The 23,353-nt window shown below is 40.7% G+C and overlaps 1 protein-coding gene across 1 annotated transcript in view; it reads left to right on the plus strand.

The window, feature by feature from the left end:
* The first annotated feature begins 2,526 nt into the window (after positions 1–2,526).
* pdgfd (platelet derived growth factor d) overlaps positions 2,527–23,353 on the plus strand; it is a 55,449-nt gene continuing 34,622 nt past the window's right edge. The window contains exon 1 of the mRNA XM_034701503.1: positions 2,527–3,044. Within this exon, the coding sequence (XP_034557394.1) occupies positions 2,927–3,044 (118 nt within the window). The 5' untranslated portion in view covers positions 2,527–2,926. The remainder of the gene's footprint in view (positions 3,045–23,353) is intronic.

Raw genomic sequence — 23,353 nt, forward strand, 5'->3', positions numbered from 1 at the left:
TTAAAACTGGACAGTTATCGCACAAGCAAAGGTAACATTAGAAAGATGGGACAAAGTTAGTAAGATAGAATATTTGAGCTAAACTGATCATTAGCTTCACTGGCTATCCACTGGCTATGCACCTGTTAACCATTTGCACTATTTTTTATACTTTCTTTGGTTTTAAAATCAAATTTTCCTGGTCAAAGTTTTTCCTAGCAAGTTTAGTCCCCAATTCATTTTTTATGATACATAAGATATCTAAAAATCAGAGGCAGTTATCAGCCAAATTTTATTTTATGAATGCGCTGTCATTCAAAAAAATTGAAACACTAGAAAAGGGTCATAGGTCAAAATTAATGAGTGTACATTTAAATGTAAAACTTCAAAGTCAGCCAAGCTCAATCCAGCATATCCCCACCCACCTGTGATCTACCGTAATGCAAACCAAAAATCATGAAAGTGAACAAATGTCTGGTAGACACAGAACATTTGGGTCCCCACTAGGTTTGAGTCTCTTCTGTCAGCCTGGTAAACACAGTATTTATTCAAATGCTGACGTGTCCTCGCACCAGACACATCACTGGGCAGCGATTTGCTCAAGGCCACTTCAAGCAGTTACAACAGCTCTATTAGTTCTGAAGATTAAACCAGCACCTTTTAATTTAGTGGTTTACGTACCTGCCTGCAAGCAAGCCTGTCACCCACACATACACAGATGCACATTAGACAGTACGGCTACTTTACAGTACATCTGTGCACTGTGAGGTCGCTTCAGGGGAGACAAGACTAATAATGCTGGATCATTCAGGCAGACGCATGCTCTGGACTCACAAACACACACATTGAAAGCGAGTTGATGAAATACAGAGAAAGAAAAATATATTTACTCCTGACTTTGCAGTGAATAATAGCAATGCTCTGAATGTTAAATCAAGCTGAATAAATGAACACCCTTCGGTTATTTCTCAATGATGTGGTCTATTTCTTCTCATGTGAAATCACCGTCCATGTTGATGTCCAGATATTTCAAAGTTTCCCTATAGTTATTATAAATATAATAACCTCCCCAGGGTGTTAATGCTCATGTGTGCATCATGAACATACATGGCACACCATATGATACATTTAAGCCTGCCAGCCATCTTTATATGTGCTTTCAAATTCATTCCCCGGGTGCAGAATGCCTTTGAAGCTCAGCAGGGAAGTCTAATAGCTTTTAATTTTAATTAATTTCCCCTCTCTATTAATAACCTATATCATCCCCTAAGTGGTTCTGAGTTTTAAAAGGTGCTGCATTACTCATTAGCCAATTGCAGGGGTAAATGGGAAAGCTTTGTGCTGAGTCAGTGGGAACATCGAGTTGGCAAGTTCATCCCATAAACCTTAAATTACTCTTAAGATCTGCTGGTGTGTTTGGTGTCCATAGGGGTGACAAAAAAGGAGAGGGAAAGGGGAGATGCTGACAGTAAATATGACCAGTGAGTTATGACGTTACAAATCCAGAAAGTGACAGTGGCGTTGAATAAATCAAACATATGACAGTGCCTGGAGGGGAGTACATCTGATCATAAGCACATTAATAAACCCAGTGCAAATGCTGGAGCCACTGCTGAAAAATAAAGCATGTAACACCTTGACATTTTACAATGCTGGATAAATCACTTTGAAATGTGCTCACTGAAATTACTTCAAATGCAATGTCTATGTGAAATAAACTGGCAGCCTTTGGTGTGCACAAAGCTGCCTATTGAGTGATTCCAGGATTTTCTTATTAGAATTTCTGAACAAGTGCATTCATGTCGCCTGTGTTGTGTTAGACGAGTTTTGACAGCTTGTTTTAACCAGTGAGTGATGTGAAGATTCCATCACAGAAAGAGAGGAGAAACAGGGGGACACTGTCAATCAGGGTCACTTTTTTGGTATAAGACACAAAACAGTGTGGCCTCCTACAAACCGAGTGTGTTACTAAAGGTACAGCCCTGTCTGCAGAACCCATTTGAACTCATGTCAGCTATTTTCCTAACTCTGCTGAGTGTGATGCCAATCACTCAAGGGCTTAACTAAAGATACTTCCACTCTCGAGTTTCCTGCTGTTTCCTCTCTTGCACCTGGAAGTGGTGATCTTCCCTGTGTTCTCCTCAAAGGGTTTCCTACCAAAAAATCTCCCTCTTTGGTTCACTTTGAGGAGAAAGTGTGCCAACCCTAACATAAAATATTGACAAAATAAAATATTGCAAGCTAGATAGAAAGAAGTGGTGGTTAAAGTGATGATTTTAAAGTTCACCCTCTAACTTGAGTTTTAAGGGGTTTCTCTCCTCTCTTCCTTACCTCCCACCCCAGCACACAAACACACATACACATACGCACACAAACACACATACACATACACACACACATACACACACACATACACAGACGCATACACACACATCGCAAGCGCGCACCACTCAGTCTGCAAACTTAGACGCGCTGACTTTCACTGCTCACACGCGCCATTTAGAAACAACAAATCTATGCGGGATATTTCAGAGTGACATAATAGAATTCATTTGCAGCACCACGATAAGAAGTACGGCGCCTCTAAACCCTTGCCTGACCGTGAACGGAGCTATATTACCCTCCACGTGCACATCACTGTTTCGCAGTTTCACTCTCTTGTGTCTGCGTGTGCGTAACTTTCAGGAGGAAACTTGCATTCTGAGGCATTTTGGCACAGGACGGGACACCGTGTGCGAGAGGCGTAAGGGCAAAGGGTGCAACAAGTGGCTCTCATTTACGGGCAAAGGAGGAGGGAGGTTACGACAGCTGAAAGTTGCTGAATGGAAAGTTACATCTGAGTTAAACTTCCCCGGTCGCGAGGCTTTTCATCGAATCTTAGACTTTTACGCAAGACGTGGAGAACTCCTCGTAAGTGTTTAAAACTTCAACGAGTTTAGTCATCACCATGAGTGGACCGTTGGTTTTCCAGATGTGGATGGTTTTATCGTTGGGGATTGTTACCAGACTCGGAAGGGCTCAGGTCTCTACGGCCAAAGTGATGAGGGGCAACATCAGGCGAGACGGTGAGACTGTGGCTTTGTGATTCCACTTGTTTGTTGTTGCGCTGTATTGCTTGTGTGATGTACTGCTGAGACTCTGTTGGAGTGTGTGAAAAGCTTGAAAGGATGTCCACTTGAACAAAAATCCCTTTCATTTTTGTTATATTTGTGTTTTTTTTTGTGTGAATTGAAGCTATAATATTGTAGGTTATAAAGTGTTTCTTATACATGAGCTTTATCAGCTGTAATGCTTATTCGAGATGATATAACAACTTTACTGACTGTCTACTGGGGGCCCAAACTCCTAATACAGACAACATTGATAAGTGTGACAAATGACTAACATGTCAGGTTGTAGTGAATAACCTGTTGACCCACCGGTGGAAAACTTTAGGAGGCAGCAGCCAGATGTGGTTGAATGAGGGAGAAAAGATGAGTGGGTAAAAGAAGCTGTTTAGAAAATGGAAAAGCACAGTTTACAGGATGACAAAGCTGCTCCACTTTGACAAGATGTTGAAATCTGAATCAGTCTTAGGCAAACTGTGATTTCTGTCATTGTAACAAGGCGTCTCCTTCATTCAAACTGAGGTCTTCAGATTCCCCGAACCTCTTGCCTGTCTCACTTCCTGCAGGTGTGCCATGCTTACTTTTCATTTGGCCCTGAGGCTAAAGTCGCTGTGCTAGAGTACCTTTGATTATACACACACACACACACACACACACACACACACACACACACACACATGCACCCACACATACACACACACATACACACACGAAGGCATTCACACAGCTGCAGGGTTGCTTTTGGCTGGGAAACATGAAAATACCTCTGTATTAGGTTCTAGCCTGGACGACTGCCCCTCAGGCCCCCTTCACCTCTCACCCCAGTGTGTGTGTGTGTGTGTGCGTGTGCGTGTGCGTGTGTGTGTGTGTATAACAAAAGAATAACACAGAGGGGGAGGTCGTGACTTAAAGTCTACACCAACATTTTGGTGGCATTTGCTCCTCCATCAAATACCCCTGAGCTTTCCAAAGTTCAAATGTTTCCTGAGTGCACTTGACTGTTCAAGGTAAATCATTTTAAGAAACCAAACACGCCGTGCATGTACTGAGTGCATCTAAACACACTTGGAAAAGTTAATATCAGGGTTTTGTTGTTTTAACCTGAGTGTGCAGCATCTATGATGTTGACTGCAGGATTGCAACCTTTTCAGTCATATTAAGAGTCTCATCTCTTGCTGAATGGAGTAGAAAAATGTATCAGGCAGGACTAATCAGATTCAAGCTTATTGTTTTGCTAAAATGGTTTTATGAATACTTTGGAAAATTGGAGATTTTACAACATGTTCCAACATATTTTGTCAGATCTGCCTTTTTTTGTTTTACAGATAATATCCCCTCAAGTTGATATAGAAAGAAGCACGTAATTCTAATATTCATTCACGCTTTTATCTTCCTTTCCTCCAACATTTACAGGTAGAAATTTACCACAGTCAAAACCTTTACATTACAATGTAATAAGTTTTCTATATATACAAGACCCTGATGAAAAGCAGACACTCTGCCTCATACTCTCCTTTAAAAAGACAGTCCACCACTTCTCTCCATGGAGCATGGGTGCGTCTTGGTGTTCTTTTGAAAGCCGTGGCAGGCCTTGAATGAGTTCTTCTTTAACATAAACACATATTTGAGGTTGATTGATATTGGTTTAACTTGAATCAAAAAGGAATAAACAGTCTCCTTTTTGTACATACCCCTGAGATGTCTACACTTGCCATCTGTCAAATTAATCCAAAATGCGGGAACACCCGCTGATGTTGTCAGGAAATTATTAGATCCAAGGAAATGCCCTCAGAACTTGGCTGGAGAACATGCTTCATTTGAGTATTAACTGCAGGTTTTTTAGTGTTGCACAGTTGCAGACAATTAAATCATTCTGTCAGAGGAGCTTTGAGGATGGCATAAGTTTTTGAACACTGTCACATGGGAGAGGAGCCATCACTCACATCAGATCCTGCTGGCAGAGCTGTCGAGGCGTCTTTACGAACTGTAAATATCAAATCAGATCACCGTTATCAAAGCAAACTCTTTCATCTCTTTATGATCTTTTATTGCACAAAGACAAAGGCTCGCTGTAATAGCTGCTGCTGAGACAGACAGGTTGTTATATGCTGCACGGGCTTGTATCGGCTCTTTAATCCATGGCATGTTAAACACTGAGGCTAAGTTATTTTAGTCACTAGCGCTTATAGCTGCATTCCTGTGTGCAATAGTAAACCTTGACAGATAGGGATTTCTGCAACTTTCATTCAACTATTAACTGCAGTGAATGTGCTCAAGTGTACCTATGTGTGTACCTGTGTGTGTGTGTTTTCTGTCAGAATGTCAGAATGTCAGAATGTCTTAGCTCATTTCAAGGAATTCCCCCCAAGGTTTTTTTCTTCTGTTGTTGGTTCAGGGGTTTTCTGGTACTTTTTGTCTGCCAGTAAAGTGTGTCTGTGTGTGTTTGCATTGAATAAGTTAGGGGGTGAAATAAGGCGACAGAGCGTATTTGTAGAAAAAGGAAACACACAAACACACATGTAAACACACAGAACAAAGTAAACACTGTTTGGCTTCTTGCCCTGAGCATCTTATCCTCTCCGCTGAAGAGACCCAGACAGAATATAATGCATGTCTCAAATTGTTTGTGTGTGCATGTTTGTGAGTATGTATGTGTGTGAGTAATCAGAACTTGTGGGCTGAGAGATATGTACAGGGACACAGACAGAAACAAACATACAGAAGTCAGACACAAGCACTTTCACACAGGGAGGAGTCACAGTCTAGGGGTGAACTACCATCGTACTGAAATATAAGACATCAACTCCATTTTCAAACTGTAATTATCTGGGGCACATATACAGTATTATGTTTATGTCACACACTGTGTCATCTGCTGCAAGTATTTCTAAACTTGCACTGAAAAATCATGCTGAGTGTAACATTAAGGTATCATAAAGTAAATACCATTAAATCCTGCATAAGTCCTGCTCAATTTTTTAGACACAATCTGTTTGGGGGGGAGTCTTCTGGAGGAACAAAGGCTTAAACTGTCTTCCAGCATGTAGACTTTCTTTATGTTAAGCAATCTGCAGTTTCTGTGCAGCTCTTTTTAGAACAATTTGTTTTTGCCAAACACTTTGGTAGATGAGCTCCAACAAGGTTAATTAACCCACTATACCACTGTTTTCTGTAAAAGCAGGATTATGAAAAGCTGTCTAAAAGTGTCCCAGCAGAGTGGTCCTCCTCACTATGTTTGCAACATGCTTTGCACAGCGATGTGTCTGCTTGCTTCCTTGAGCACCATCTTCAGGGTAAGCTATGCTTGATAAAGTATGTCTCCATTTTGCACTTGTTTATTGGTCACACCAGTGTCTAGGACACATTCCGCTTTTTGGACGACTGAAAGAAGGACAGTAAAAGTCTGTAATACATTGAATGGTATGGTGACACTTTCACTGAATGGCTATAAATAGATTGCATCAATGACAAACCCGTTGACATGGGCTTGCACCATTCTTCAGTGATTAAACTCTCATGAAAAGCTTCCATAAACACTATCAGTTTATGATTTATTTAACTGTAGTTTTCATGTTACTTTTTAGACGATATCATGTAGCCTAGTATGGATGCTTAGGTCCCTGTCTGAACTTCAACTTTTGATTAAATATCGAAATTCAAGTCTCAACGGCAGATTCTCTCATCAGCCCTTCTTTGATAGCTTAAACACTCTCGACACATTTTCATCAATTTACATATTGCCATTTTTATGGGATATTACATAAAGGCTCCTACGCATGGTTAAAATGGCTGTTGTCGAATCAAGTGAATACAAACACAGTGATGTCCAGAGGAAGTGTTGCATTACTTTGTGAGTACTGGGAATGAATCAACTTCTCCAGAGATATCACTATTTTCTCTTTTCCTTAGACTTTAAGATTAGTTGAGGTTATGCAATACTACTCACACACAAACACACTGGCACTTCAAAGAAGTATGACAGAATTGAGATGTTGCTTGTTAAACAAACTTTTAGCAAAGGGCATGGTTAACTTCATATTTAAACAGAGCCTGAAAACTTAAAATACATAATTTTAATTTGGTTACCATTATGGCCTCTTTGCTGAACAGAAACGTAACTTCTATTCAGAAAAAGAACCACATTATCTTATATAAAGGCTTCTGGTGCGTCTTCCTGATTCTACCTCTTTTTATTCCAACGGTTCTCCTCTTATCTGTTGCCCTCCTCTCTCAGTGCTGGCTTATCAGTCCCTGCCTTGCCACATATCAGTCCATCTCCCCAGATCCTCCTCTTTCAATCTCTCCCTTTCTCATTTCTGCCTTTATCTTCCGCCATCTGTTCATCTCCTTTTAATCAAAAGCCTCTTCAACCTGTTGGCTCTGTGAGCAAATATAATGTCGCAAACAGTGTCACAGGCATGCAACCTAGCACACTCACTACCTGAACAGGGACATGCATTTGGTCAACCTTTGTAAAGCAACTGACATTTAAACCCTTAAAGGATCCCCCACTGTCATGCTCTAGAGATGCAGACATGGAGGAGTAAGCAATGATTCTGGGTTTAAAAAGTTGGTAATATCAGTGAGTATGGCGTCCTTCTACTTGAGTTTGTCTGGAAACTTAAGGTGGCCTTGCTTCTGACACTCTCACATAGGCACACACAAGTTATAGAGTAAATCAACATCTTACCAAAAAGTGTGCAAGGGGACAAAATGCAAGAAGCACCTTTGACTAAATCTAACCTCAAAGTCCATTGTAAAGATTTATTTTGCCTTTGCAGATATTATATATGCATAAGCATAAGTGAGTGATAGGTGCATATATTTTATGAGCACTTAAACACTGTCACAATGGTGATCAATTCTCAATAGCAAAAGCAATGCTAGGTCATCCTGATCACATACCAAATCAATCTGCAGAAAGGAGTTCTGCCACCCTGTACCTCTGCCTGTGGACACTGTGGCAAATACATTTGTTTTGATCTCAGGCTGGTCTTGAGAGTCGTTGAGCAATGAAAGTTACTGGGCACAGATGTGAGAGGGGTTTGAGGTGGATCTGGGCCAAAACCATCTCTGATAGGGGAAAGTTGAACTGTTGCGAGCATCTCTAAGCTGCTGGTAGCAATCATAACTCAAATCATATGGGGTAGGGATAATAATAACAACAGTGTTAAAAATTGTGACTTTTGCATCATTTAAGTTTAAAAGTGTCAACTGCACAGTCTGAAGAAGAAGGAGAGGTGAATTAGGACTGAAATGTCAAATATCATCCTGCAAAGAGGCTGCTAAAAATCTGTTATCATGACTGTGGAATCAGAGCTGTATAAATAAATGATACTTGAAACAATAAAGTCACCTATAAGTCAGCACTTGGTGTCAAAGTAGAATCCTGACAAGGTGAACAGGACCCTGACAAGAAGGGGTCTTGCTCATTCTCAATCTTCACACTCTTGGTACAATTTTGTATCCAAGCATATTTCTCACATTTAAAGCTGAGATGCAGGAAAACAGATTTGCTAGTAGCATTACCAGAGGTCCACTAACCTGGGCAATCCCTTTTATAACATCACAACTGATTGATGACGGGATGCAAATGGTATCCAAATGTTTCTGTGACACCATATTAAACTGCAGGATGACAGCATGGGAGGGGGTCACTGGAATTTATGAGTCACACCGAGGACACCCGGCAAGAAACTACTCCCCACCCACCACGTCTGACTTGCTCTCAAACACAAACACAATTACAGGATCTCCCTTTCAAGGGTACCCCCTAATAAACAATTGCCATTTCTCACGAACACACACTTTTTGTGCAAGGATTGCATGTGCCAAAGTTTCCCCACCCCTAAATATTTGGCAGACATTCCTTTCCTCCCTTGCGCAGAAAAAAACAGGGTGGTGACCACTTGGACAGCCTGGTAGGAGAGGATTGTGTGCAACAAGAGAGTAGCAGAAAGTGAGATTATGTCTTGGAAATTAACTGGAGATAGGTGTAGGGTGAAAAATGTAGTTGCGCTTGGATTTTAGGTTCGAGGGGACAGCAGGGGAAGAGTGAAAGTTTAGAAGGGAGCTTAGAGAGTTAGAGGGCACGGAGGAGAGGAGAGGGAAAAGGTGTGTTCAGGGAGATATGCCAAGTTAAAAAGACCTGTCCCTCCACTTTTCTGCCCTGTCAGCTTGGGAAGAGAGATAGAAGAACCAACAGCAAGCAAATGGAGAGAGTATAAAAGAGGAGATGGAGGGAAGCTAGACTGATAGAGGAGTGAAGTGAGGGGGTGTGAGATAAGGAATTTTTGGATAGAGGGAGAGAGGATGGAGTAAAAAGCAAAACATCAGCAGATTATCTGATCTGAGTTTCTGTTCAGAGGTTAAGCATAAAAAGACGGCACAAGCAGGACTCTGTCAACATGTAGTACCCTCACAAGGGCTCCAGACCAATCTGGCTTCCCAGACTGGAAGGGTCATTGATGCACAATGGGTGAAGTGGAAACATAATTATGCATCCTCACCCCATGACCTAATGTGATAGTTTAACAGAACAATGAATTCCCCCAGACAATCTGGATACACAGAATATCCTAACAAAGAAAATTGTTAAATGATTTCACAGAGATGTTGTGACTCCAGTTGGTATAATCATCATGTGTTATCTGCTATTTAGATAAGGCTAATTGTTATTTTAAAAAGAGTGGATAAAAAGATTAAACACATGGACTGCCCATAGGGATTATGTTAGGAAACTTTCACAAGAAGGACTTAAAGGTGAAACTTCTCCAACATGATCAGAACATATTTCAGGAGTAACACATTGTGAAGTAAAGCAAAGCTAACTCTGTTGTACAATGACAAAGCCAATGCAGTTGTGGTCAAATTCTGTATTCTTTCACTGGTTTATACACATGGTATGTTTAGGACATGGTCTTTCTGTATTTTGGTCTTTTAATTCCAGCAAAACAGATGCCTAAAGTGTCTATCACTGCAGTGTTTACTAAAACGTTATCAGACAGTGAAGTGATATCAACTGTTGCTTAACCAACCTCATGTCGAGAAACAAGGGGCAACTTTTGGAGGGCTTCCAGTGTAGCCAGCTGTTAGGGGTGAAGGACTGTCCTTCTATTTCATGTGCTTGCATTGCTGATTGTCCGAACAGCAATACGAGAGCTCTATCCATCTAGGGCCAGATCCTTCAAATGTCCTCAACAGCTGACTCTCTCAGCATTGCTAACTACTATGAAGTGCTAGCAGTATAAGCCATTCCAATTTTGTGCTAGGTGTTGTTAAATTAACTTGAGCTACCATAAAACACTGCTCTATAACTCTCAATCCCTCTCAGATCTTTCCAGAATGTGAACTGTCATTTACTGTCTCCATAGGGAACTACGCTCATGTCCCTGTTCATGAGTAGCAAATTGAGCAGTTCAGCTCACTGTTCACCAATATCTGAGCATGTTTAATGAAAGCGTTCATTTTAGCATGTTCAAGCACAACACTGTACATTATGGGTCTTTATTAATTAGTCTTTAGTTACTTGTTATTGCAAATTTGTGATTTTATCAGACTTAATTGTCCCCACTGGTGAACACTGTCTGTTTCATGCTAAACTAATACACTTTACAAGCCAATAATGCTCTTAAGAAGTTAAGCCCAGCTGGGGACACAGTGTACTGTAGAGGGGAATTAGAGAGCAAGGCTGAAAGAGAGAGAAGAGGAGACAGATGTTTCGTCCTTGTAGTCAGTCTTGTAGTTGAGCCATTTGACTGACACAGTGGCTGCAGAGAACAGAGGAGTAGGAAAATGAGACGGAAAGAAAGAAGGAGGTGGATGGTGCAAGGGCAGGATGAGAGAAATGCAGGGAACAAGAAAGAATATGATTAGGCCAGTGGATGAAATAGAAGAGCAGATGAAATGAGGAACATGAAGGGAATAAAGAAGAAGTCTAGAGCTAAGCAGAGACAGAGAAATGAGAATTAATGAACAGAAGTGGGGAAAAAAAGTGGGAGAATAAACAAGTGGAAAGTTATAATTGAAGGGGAGATGAGGGGTTGAACAGGGTAACGCAAAGAGAAGGAGGGGAGGAGAGGGATGGGGTATTCTGCCAATATGTGAGCACTACAAAAAGAGCTGACGAGCAGGTTAAAGGAAGAGCGAGAGGGAGAGGAATAACACGAGGCAAGCTGAGCAAGAGAGAGAGAGAGAGAGAGAGAGGGAGAGAGAGAGAGAGAGAGAGAGAGAGAGAGAGAGAGAGAGAGAGAGGGAGAGAGAGAGAGATGGATATGAAAAGAGACAGAAGAGAGGTGTGAAAGAGTGAGAGAGAGAGAGTGCATGGCATCACAACAGAGAGAAATGGGAGTTGGAGGGAGTGTGCTGAATAAGCAGTGAATGTGAAAAAGAAACAAGAGATTAAGGGATAAGAAGAGTATAGAAGAAAAGAAAAAGTTTGGACAGAGGAATGGAGTTTGTGAACATACGGGGAGGCACCCCCGACAGTGGGAGAAACACTAATGAATAAGAATGAAGGATAATAAGGGTAAGGAAACGGAGAAAGCAAGAGAGAGTGCAGCTTTAAAAGGAAGTAGATTAATGTTGGAGATGTAGATATTACTGTGTGTTTGAGTATGAAAAGCTGGCTGCATTAACACCCTCATACATACAGCAGAGGTGTGTTTACACATGGAGACAAATACAGGCAGCCTGGAATATCACTTAAAGAGTTGAAACAGTACGTTAAGCAAAGTAATTAACATTTGTAAATTTACCCAAAATACAAAGTGTGAAAGGTATTTAAAAACCACTCAGCTGTGTTAAAGAGAGTTCCACTTAAACAGTGTGAAACTAAAAACTGCCTATTTTAAACCAGACAACTTGCACATAGACAAAGGGACTCCTGAATAAACTAATATACATTTGAGTGACAAGTCTAAGCCAACAGCAACTGTTGTACTCTTAGTAAGTGGTCAGACCACCACTATGTGACAGCTTCTGGAACACATCACACTTCATATTTACTCAAATAACTCCAGAGTGTAACAGTGCCTCTGTAGTTGCATCTGGTGTGTTAATTACATCCATATCCCCAAAGGCAAGGTGTTGCATAGAAACCAGCTCTCAGAGGGGATTGTTGGGGAAATTAGGATCTCTGATGCAGCTATTTGGGAATCACTCAGATCTAAGTTAGAATATAACAGAAAGGCTTTGAATCTCAATAGAGCTGTATGCAAATTACTAATGTTAAAAAGATAGTTCTTTTTTTTTTTAAAGTGGTGCTGTATGAAGTACTTTTCAATTTTAAGTTTATTAGGAGATGCTGGTTATACTTGGTCCCTTTGTCAAGAAACTGGCTAGAGAACAGGTATGGAAGCTTGGCTATCAACTGCTGCATATGAGGCCAATTTTACCAGATGATTTTGCTATTATGCTATTAATTTAGCTTTTAAGTAACAATAAGTTGGCATGTATGCTGTAGACAAACAATCAGTGTGCTGCAGTTGGAGAAACATTCACGTGTTGTGTGCGTTAATAGTGCTGAAAACAAAGCGGTTTCCAACAGTAAAGTAGACTGTTAAGTGTTTCCTGTCTATAGCTCACACTTACAAAGACAGGTTTGGGTCACACTTTCTCAAAACTATCCAAATTTAGCTCAGCAGTTTAATCATGTGACCCATGTTCAGAGGCTATGGTCTTCAGAGCCGGTGGCCTGGAATGGAAGTGTGTTTTTGACTTTTCATCGTTTGTGTATTTGCTGCTGGTTTGCTCTTCAAGAAGTTGTTTCAGCTCTTCGCTGCACTTTCAGCTGTTGTTCTTTTTAGGACTTTTGCATGTGCTACTGAAATTGCATGGTTACTGCACTTGCAGAATATTTCTCCTAATGAAGATGGGGCCATTGCTGACCATCTGCCCTTGACTGCCACCATAGCTGGCTGCATGCTTCATTGAAAGACAAGTGGCTTGAATGATTTGCGACTGAATATTAACAGCCTCAGAGAAGCAGCAGCCCATCATGCCCTATTTCCCATCATGCATTGTGATGGACTATTTGACTTTTTTTAGGTTTGCTTTTGTTCTTTGTTGTTTGTGTTGTTTGTGTTGTTGATGTTGGTGTCTAGAGGATGCCATTGTATGCAGTTGAGTGTCATTAAGGTTGACATTGTGATGATTGACTTGTCCTAATTCCCCTTTTAAAAGTTGACAGTTAAATGTCAATCCATGTCTTTGAATTTGCATTGATTTAGCATAAGAGTGTTCGACTCTAGCTGAGCTGCTGTTAATTGTTCACATCCACAAATTAAATCTTTGGGGACTAGTTTAACAGCAGAGTAATTAGGCTCTTCCTGCATCATAGGAATTAAGTCAAGTAGTATTAAAAAGATAGTTGATTTATTGAACCTTTTTTCTATTTATTCATTCATGCAGGAGGCAGTCCTTTAAGAAAAGCATGGGCGCTTTTCTGAATTTACAGACAGTTTGACAACATTTCCCAAGTGGGGATGTTTATCTGTTTTACCTTCATCAATCATGAAGTAAAACAGAATATAATATTGAACCATAGATGATGTTTGGTAAGACTGCAGTTATGCCACAGCTGACAAACTCAACTTATTGCTGCATAAATCTAAAGAAACCTTGACAGCAGGGCAGTGGTTTTATAGTGAGAGGTGTGTTCACTGCAGAGAGGCCTTCAGTAGGTACTGCTGCTGTTCATATGGCTTTTTTTATATCCTCCAACCATGCATCCATCTGTTCTGATCTAGACCTAGGTTTCCCTGGGTGAGAACATTTCAGATTCTGAGAAAGTGCTATGATGCCAGGGGGTTTATGCTAGCAGGGCTAAGCGAGGGTGAGAACATGACAAATGTCAGAAATGACACTGCAGAATGATGAGAAGCTGATGCCGCTCTCACCCCGGGAGATCCGTCCCTGCTGAAGGAAAGAGATAAACACTCTGTGTATTTATGTTTTATTTGTGTGCGTGTGTGTGTGTGTGTGTGTGTGCGCGCACAGAGAAACAGAAAGAGAGAAATCCTCTAGTGCTCTGTGAGTGCTATGTCTTTGTTAGTGTGACAATGGTGCTCTGACACAAATGAAAAAGAATCTTTTTTTCCTCCTCTGTCAAACACTTTTATCTTTTCCTCTCTAACTGTCAGCATTTCTCCTCATATCCCCCCTTCTCTCTCTCTCTCTGATCCGCCATTTGTGTATCTCAGCATTTCTCCCGCTGTCTCTCTTCTTCTTTCTCTGTCTCTTCTTGTCTTCATTAGCTTCCGCTCTCCTGTTTTCATTTCATCATTTGCTCTCTGTATTTGGTATAGGAGCAGCAGAGAGTGAGGAAGAGAGGAGTCGAGCAGAGAGAATAAAAATACAGAGGAGAGAAGTTGAAATGGTGATAGGGGACATGGATTGGAGCACAGAAGAAAAAGGGATGAGGCATTGTTAAAGGGATATCAAAAGAGAGAAAACTGAGAGAGAAGCATAAAGAAAAGTTAACAGGCTGTTAAAAAGACAAGAATTTGAAAGGAGAAGGGGGAAGAAATGGCAGGAGGATGGTGCTATGGGCTACTGTGGAGCCGGCAGAAGGATAAGTGATCCCAGTGGTAGATAGAAGGTCAGAAACACACTGACTGGCAGACCACTGCTTAACCCAGCGCTCCCAACGCACACACACGCAAACGCACACTCATGGACAGCTGATGTGAGGCAGGCAGACTGAGAGCAGGATGGCTGTCACAACATCAGCATCTGCTCAGCATCACACATGACGCTCTGAGCAAACACACGCACACACATTCATACATCTAGCAAACAGCATCCAAGCAGCCCTTAGAGGGATGGAGGCTGATATTTGATAAACTTGTGTTACCACAGCTGGGGCTTAGCTAAAACACACACATGCACACACTCACATAAAGCCTAGCATCAGACAGTTTGTTATATGTTCAAACATAAAGTCATGGAGATATAAAGGAAGCAGAATTTGTGTGCTGTTATTACATTTAATGTTTATTATGTATCGTTAATGTATATGGCCTTAGCTCTATGTTATATATATAGTCTGAACATTTACGCGAACATCAATTTGTGTGTGTGCACGCGCATGGTACGCAAATGCAAGGCTAATTGATTGTCCTCGTCAGCCCTGCTGTTCAGACTGCAGTAGCTGTCAGCAGGAGCCAAATGCTTCCCTAACAAGCCTTACAAATACACACACACCCTCTCATGCTCTTTAACAAGCGTACACACACACACACACACACATTATCCCGTTAATGTAGAAACAGATGCGCTAAATTTACACACAGTGGCAGCTTAAGAAATCCATAAAGTGCATGCCGTGTGATGTGCCTAAGCTGTAATTCTTGACATTTGCTGGTTTGATTGGCAGAAGTTGAGAAATCTGAAGAATCCCCTGGCATTACTTGATACGTGACAAAAAGGCTAGGACCTTAATCCAACCTTAAGCCAGAGTTATACAACACCGAACTATTCGTAATCCATATTCAGAAACAGTATGTTGGATGATTCATAGTCTTAACACTAGATAGAGTCTCACACAAGCAGATAAGATAATGCAAATGCTATGCAACAATGAATCAAGCCACACACTCACAGTAAAGCTACACACTCATAGGAAGGGGACACACACAGGAGGAGGATATTGCTGATGAAGTGTTGGTAAATACACTCTATCACAGTGTAGGAGGTTACACAGGGACAAGCCCCTCTCATCCCTCATCCTCTGCTTTTCTCTATTCACCCCCCTCCCTCAGACACTCCTCACAATCTGTCCTTACAACTTGAGCTGGCTTTCCACACCCACCTGCTTTACCTCTCCGTACAGTCTCTCCTGCCTGCAGTGATGGATCTCTGTCTAACTCTCCCTCTGTATTCTTCTACTTTTTGGTGCATGTTATCCCCTGGCCCTTTATCAATCACCTTTTCTAGGAGTTTGTTTTTCAAAATACAAGTGCGCAGAGATGAAGATGGAGCTTTCTGTCTGATGTTGTGCTTTGTCTCTTTTGTCCCTCCATTTTTGCTACACAGTAGCTAAGAATGTGAGTGATGCAGCTTGTGAACATGAAAACATGGGCCAGAGAGTGTTTTTGTAGGTAATGTATGTATATTATATCTTACTTGGTGTGACATAACCATAGCAGCACCAGGGAGTTGCTACTTTGGGAAAAATTGGGAGTTTTTGAACAACAAAGAGCAGTATTGGAGTTGAGTCATCAAACCTCAAGTCTGAGTCCCAAGTGTTCAAGTCAGTGTTGAGTTTGAGTCACCAGAGAAGAATCCTAGCCAAGTCTCCATAACCTGTGTCTGGGTCAAGCCCTCTTTATCTGAGTCTGAGTTACCTGAGGACGCAACCCAAATTCCATTGGTCCCTCAGGCAGCACTGCATGAAATACAGACATGACTGCATTGGAAGTCACTGCATGGGCTCAAAATCAGACCTTAAAACCATTGTCTATGAACACATTTTGTTGCTGCATCAACAAAAGCAGTTAAAAACTATACCATGAAAAGAGTAAACAATTTTGAGCCTGAAATAACAAGGCCACTTCTCCAGGCCTGTGTCTGATTAAAATGGACTGAGGTGAAGTTGAAAACTGTCCTGTGATAAGACAAATCGAAATCTAACCTTCTTTTAGGAAATCATGGATGTTGCATCCTTTCCTCTAAAAAGGAGAGGAACCACTCATCTTCATATCAGCGCACACTTCAAAAGCACACTTTTAAAATGGCAGAATCTGGTCATCATGGTTCCAGAAAAAGAATTCAGTGGCGTTAAAAGAAGAGGTGAAGCAACACAATAGTAAACATGCCCCTGTCCCAACAGTTTGGAAACATATCCCTGCCAAAGGCAGGGGGTCTTACACCCTCTTCTTGCTACCATGGTGCATTGTTATAAAGGAGAATGTTTCCACTATGTAACATGCTGCATTGATTATGCATTTCATTCCCTGAGCGCCACTTTTCACACGGATAGGCTTTCTTCTACATTTATGTGCTCCATCTTCTCTCTCTCTCCCTCTTCCTTCCTCTATATATGTTTCTATGATGATGTGTATTTTGGTGTTCCAATCACCCATGCATCTGCTTGTTTGTGCCACCTCTGCATTTGGGTGTTACGGCTGCTACAGCAGTTCTGCTATAGTGTCTCCACTGACCTGTCTTCAGTGCTGACTCAGCAGGTGTTGGTCCCCTCTGCATTATTCAACAAGCTTAGCCAAGGTGTTAAGCAGGAGCACATCACAGCGGAGGGTGGAAGCATGCTAAGTAGAGTGGCAGGAGACACAGAGAATGTAAGGGTGTTAGCTTAGTGCGATACAGAGATCAGCTTGTAGAAACACTAGTAAAGCCATGCCCCATTTGTGTTCATGTGAATTCTAACTTTGAAGATGTACCATGTTAGAGAACAGTTAGTTTCTACAAAGTTGTTGTATTGGACAGAGGCATCAATGCTTTTGTAATATACTTCTTCTCTGAGACATTAATGTTTTGTCTCAAGCTATATCATATTGATTCTGACAGTTATGCAAAAATATATATGAAGAGTGCAGAATGTGACGAGGAAATCTCCACTTCAAATGCAACACATACAAATTAAGATAGGGTGGCATAGGATGTCATCACAGCTCCTTAAGATGTGGCACCGGTTTAGTGTCATGGTTTAACTGTGTACCTTGTACTGAGACTAGTCCTTATTGCATTGATCGCTGGTTCGAATTCCAGCCACAACCCTTTGCTGCATAGTCATCCATAGTCTTCAGCTGCTGACTTAATAAAGACAAAAATGCCCCAAAAATTAATTTTAAAAAGATGCTGAAGATGTACTGTATATAAAATTAAAATTACTAGTATGCTTCTGAAAACTTGTCAGTAATGGGAGGTTAAAATAATTTAGTGCTTTAATTTTCAGTTTTGTTTTAGTGCAGTTTGAAAAAAGTGTGAAAATGGTTTGTGTGTGTGGGGAGTGAAGGGGGCAGATCAGCTCAGAGTTCAAGACAAAGTAACATTTAAGTGCTGTCAGCTTCAACCACAGGAGAGTGTAAGAAAATCACAGCAATTTCAACTATTCCCAAGTTATTTACAACATATTACATCATAGCTTTGTGCTTGAATATTCATGTGAAGGAAAAAGTTGAATGACTTAAAAAAAAATGGACATTATCTTTTACAACTTTTCAAACATGGATTTTTCCAGCCTAGTTGGCAGAGTGCAGCTCATCCCTCTTTTTTGTACCCATTAGTCTAATTTGTCCCCTTAAACAGGTGTTGAATCATACATGCCTGAGAGGCACTTCAAGAAGCTAAGTGGATGCTAATGCTAATCAGAGCCCCAAAAGGGCCATCGAGGCTCGCTGGTGGAGATGTAAGACCAGCTAAAAAGCTCCAGCACCAAAGGAAAAATGTAATGCAGTGCAAGTCACAGCTTTCTGGTAATGTCGCTCTTCTTTGTTTTTTGCCTTTGAAGTAGATCACAAAGACAAAATAATGATGAATTTGCACAAATCAGGCACACATCTCAACAAAGCAAGTGATGCACTCACACAAGTCTGCACATAACTTCACAGATGCACACAAAGCATTTATTATCTTTTCCTCTTTCTGAGTGTGACTCAGACATGCTCTTTGTTGCGGCAAATACAGTGTTTGATGTGCTGAGGTATCTTGGGGTTTTGTGGACTTTTCTTGTCCTTTTCACAGTACAGTAACTGTGGAAATGTTCTATTTCTTTTTCCTTCTTTTTTCATCAGTTCTATCTTAACATTTATTTTCCCTGTTTGCTTTTCACCCTTCTTCTCTGTGTGTTCTTCTCTTCCTCACTCAGTCACTGCCATCCCATCTTTCTCTCTCATCCATCCCATTCTCATTTATCTCTGTGCATTCTCATTCCTAACGGTTCTTCACCTTCCCTTTGTCTGTCTTTTTATTTTTGTCTCTGTCTGTCTTTCTGCTCACACTCTTACTTGTCTGCGCTAATTTGTGTGGAGTCATTTTGAAGTGAGTGAGTTACCTCAGTAAACTGTTGTGGTCACGTCTGGGGATGTTTGTCTAACCTCCTCTGTCCGTGTCACAGGACATTCCTTTGTGTCGGCTTCAAATGAACATACACACTCTCTTTTCCTCTCTCTCTCTCTCTCTCTCTCTCTCTCTGTCTCTCTCTCTCTCACACACACACACACACACACACACACACACACACACACACACACACACACACACACACACACACACACACACACACACACACACACACACACACACACACACACACACACACACACACACACACACACACACTTTCAACAAAGTTATGTGCCACAAAGTACACACACCCTTTCTCAAAGTACACACACCCTCTCTCACACTAAAAACATCGAACCAAGACTACCATAACAAGAGAAGTTTACAAACAGGCAAACAGTGTAGTGACAGAAAGGACTACAGCGAAGGTTTGCTCTATGAATGTATTTTCTTTATTCTAAACTTGGTTATATTTACTTGTGAGTTGGGTTTAGCATTGGAGGTTAAATGTGTGTGCATTAAGATTTTTGGAAGATTTCAGTCAGACTTTGTCATCAGTGTGGATGCAGTATCATTGAAGAAGTTCCTATGGTACCAATATTTGCAAAAAAGCTTTGAAATAACATGCTTAATATGAGCTATATGCTTCAAGCCTAATATGAATGTAGTATAACCTATGGGCTCTGTCATGTACCCAGTGCCCTGGTGTGCAGTGCAAGTGTCACTGTGGTTTTCTACCAGATGCAGTCCTCATTTTAACACCAAGTGCCCACATTGTGTACATATAACAAACAAACCTCAGACTCCACTACAGCCTGGGCCTGCTCCTTTTCAGTAGGAATGATTAAATCTGCCATGTAAAGACCACTGTGCTTGTGAGCAGGTGCACCTGGCTCTTTGAAGGAATGAGAGCTGACACCGATTATTTTGATTCATATTGCACCCAACACTTATAAATAATAAGTCTTGACTTGACCCTACTTCTTTGCACCCTCTACCTCAGTTAGGACCAATAATGTGTATTGCTAAGCTAGTTAAAGGTTGTCAAACATGCCCTTATTTAATTTGCACTGGGCTACGTAGACTAAGTGTTAAAATAGTGCCTTATTTTAATTGAAAAAGTTATGAATAACACTCTGTAAAGTTCAACAAAGCCAAAATTGAAAGTAGCAATGATTCAGCAGTAACTGTGCATATTTCAAACAAAATTTTTACATAACAGAACTGTTTGTACTTATAAGTGGAAAAAGACTAAACCATACTCGGTCATTTTGGGTAAAAACAAGGAGGAGGACCCATGCACAGAAAAATAAATTTCTTAAACAAATGAGCAAAAGCAAACGGTTCAACAAAAACTTACAATAAATATCCAAGAAAAGTACAATCCAAAATGTCCAAATGAAAACACAAGGGAACCATGGGGAGCAGGAGAATGTAACAACAAAAAACACCAGAAGCAGGTAAACACAGGGAACACACAACAAGGTACTGGTCCAACAAAGAATGGAGGAAACACAGAGGGTAACTAATGAGCAACAGGTGTGGACACAGAACACAGGTGAAACTAATGGGGGTAATCAAACTGGAGGGAAACACACACAAGGGCAGGAAGCAAAATTAAACCAGACCCACATGCATCAAGAACAACAAAATAAAACAGGAAACACAATAGATGACTATGAACCACAAGTCAAAATACACACACTAAAGGAAAACAACACAGGACATGGATCACTAATAAACAACAAGATTTTTCCCTGACTTCAAATACAATCTAAGACTTTTGTTTGCTCATTTCTAAGCCAAAATTGTGTTTGGTACTTGTTTTAAGACAGCACTTAAAGAGAAACTGTATTTGTATTTAATCTTAATATTTTGCGTTTGCTTTGTTTTGATAGAAGTCTATGTTCAATTATGACACTCTGACAACAAATATGTGGCCATCAAGCTAATGCAGCAGCTATGTTGTGTCCAACTGAAGGTATATAATGCATGCACTATGCTCTTTTCTATAATTATATACAGGCTTGCAGCTTTCTATAATTCATGTATATGTTCACCCTAGGCTTCCTCAGCACATATGTAACTCTCAGCTGAATGCCTGTGTGGCCTGCCTAATGTACTGGACATTCTTCAAACATGTACTTTGCTTCCTAATCATCATTTTGATAGTTAAACTGAAAGGTTTCTCCTGTCTATTCATTCTATATTCCGCCCTCGTCATGCCATCGCTTCACTTTAGAATCCCAATTCCCCACACTTTTACACTGACTGAAATAAACATGGAGTCTATCTGCATAAAGACAAGTGATGGGAGTAAACTGGTTTGAGCAGTTGAGGTTGGGGGACACACCAAACTGATAATGTCAAAGAAAAGCAATAGAGGTTATCTGATGTAGAAAAGTAAGAGAGAAGTAGACTTCTCTTTTTTTTACTATTTCAATTTATTCATTTTTCAACACATGGCCAGTTTTTGAAACACTTTTAAGTTGGACAATGTAAAAATCATGCCTCCATAAACCAGAGAATAAAGAGAAATCAGCGCTTCATTGTTTCCATTGTGGTCAAAAGGAAGAGAAAAGAGGTAGAGATATGGTGTGGAATGGAGGGAAAGAGGAGGGAGGAGAAATGTGGGGCAAAAGCCGACACTGACCAAAGCTGACACCCCTTGGCATGTAGTGTTCACCTCATGGGCGTGTGTGTGAATGTGTTTCTATTTTTCATGCCCCCATGCTCGCGTGGGTGTGACCGCGAAACAAGGGAGAATATTTAAAGCTGATTTGTCATGAGAGAGGGGCAAAACAGTGGAGCCAGCACAGGCTTTGATAAGCAGCACAGTGATGCAGACACACACACGCACACACACGCACACACACGCACACACGCACGCACGCACGCACGCACACACGCAGGCCTTGAGCTAACATGTAGCCAGATGGAACAGGCTTTGGTTATTTCTCATGGGTGGAAATACTCTGAGGGGGGACGTACAGCTTCCTGCATCGACAACCAACACACACACACAACAAACAGGAACACAAACACACATAGGCCCATATATAGTGACAAACAGATGTGCACGTACAAACCCACTATATAAGCGCACATAAACAACTCATGACATAAACACAAATCCACACATGCACAGATACACAAACACAGAGTGAAAGACACGCATGCTCATGCAGTGTTTACCAGCAGTTTAGCTGCTAATGGGCCATGTTTTACACTCTGTGTCCAAACACAGGTGAATAAACAGCTAAGCAGATAGCTGGGTATAGCAGCTAAAGGTTAGTTATGATCAAATGAATATTTATGGTCATGAAATATGTATTTCTGTGTTTTAAAGGTAAATATTCCTACCGTTTTTTTGTTGGTCTTCTTCCCAGGTTTCATTCATGCCAGAGTCAAATTGGCTTACAGCAGCCTCCTAAAATTCCATCTTTGTTTACGAGAGAAGTAAATCCCAATGTGAGTAGAGCTGGCTGCATACATACTACTATGTAGGATGCCAAACCACTTTATTAAATGGTCTTTTATTTCCCACATCATGTCAGACGTTTTCATGTGCCTGTTTGCCAAATTCAAACAGACCGATTGTTTTTATTCCCTGTTCCTGAAATAGTTATAGATTTGTTGGTGTACTTACATTTTTATTTTTTCCTCTCAAATTGAAAGCAATACATGTTTTGGAAAACAATTATGTCCTTTAGTTTGCTAGGCAAGCTCAAGCCTGGGATTGTTCCCAAAAGCCAAGGCATTGCCTGGCACATGTTAAAGTAGTTGTTGATTTTCTCTTTTGTTTTGTTTTTTCTCCAAAGTTGTATGTATACATCTTGAAAAAGTATTGTTTATCTGGTTCTACAGTTGGTAATGCTTCCATGCCAACATATTCTTAACAGCATATTAAACTGACCATTTCAATTCCTGGTTAATTCAAACACATGTACCCACATATTTGTTTTCATTCACATCAAATTGAACATACCCATCAAAGGGAAATCAAACGGTTCAGGTTACTTAGTGATCAGTAACTAAGAGATGCTCACACCAGCTCTGCTGTCATTATCTGGATTGCAGGACAGGATCCAATATAAGATCATCCTCCATGATGATAAGCCTAATGATTTACAATGCTAACAGAAGCACATTATTTCCTCAGTGTCGACAAGCAGAGGTGAAATGTGCCAGAGAAAAATCTCTTTTAACCGTAATGCATATTTTGCGATAACTATTTAATACTT

The sequence above is a fragment of the Notolabrus celidotus genome, chromosome 14 (genome assembly GCF_009762535.1).
Source record: "Notolabrus celidotus isolate fNotCel1 chromosome 14, fNotCel1.pri, whole genome shotgun sequence".
Classification (NCBI taxonomy): Eukaryota; Metazoa; Chordata; class Actinopteri; order Labriformes; family Labridae; genus Notolabrus; species Notolabrus celidotus.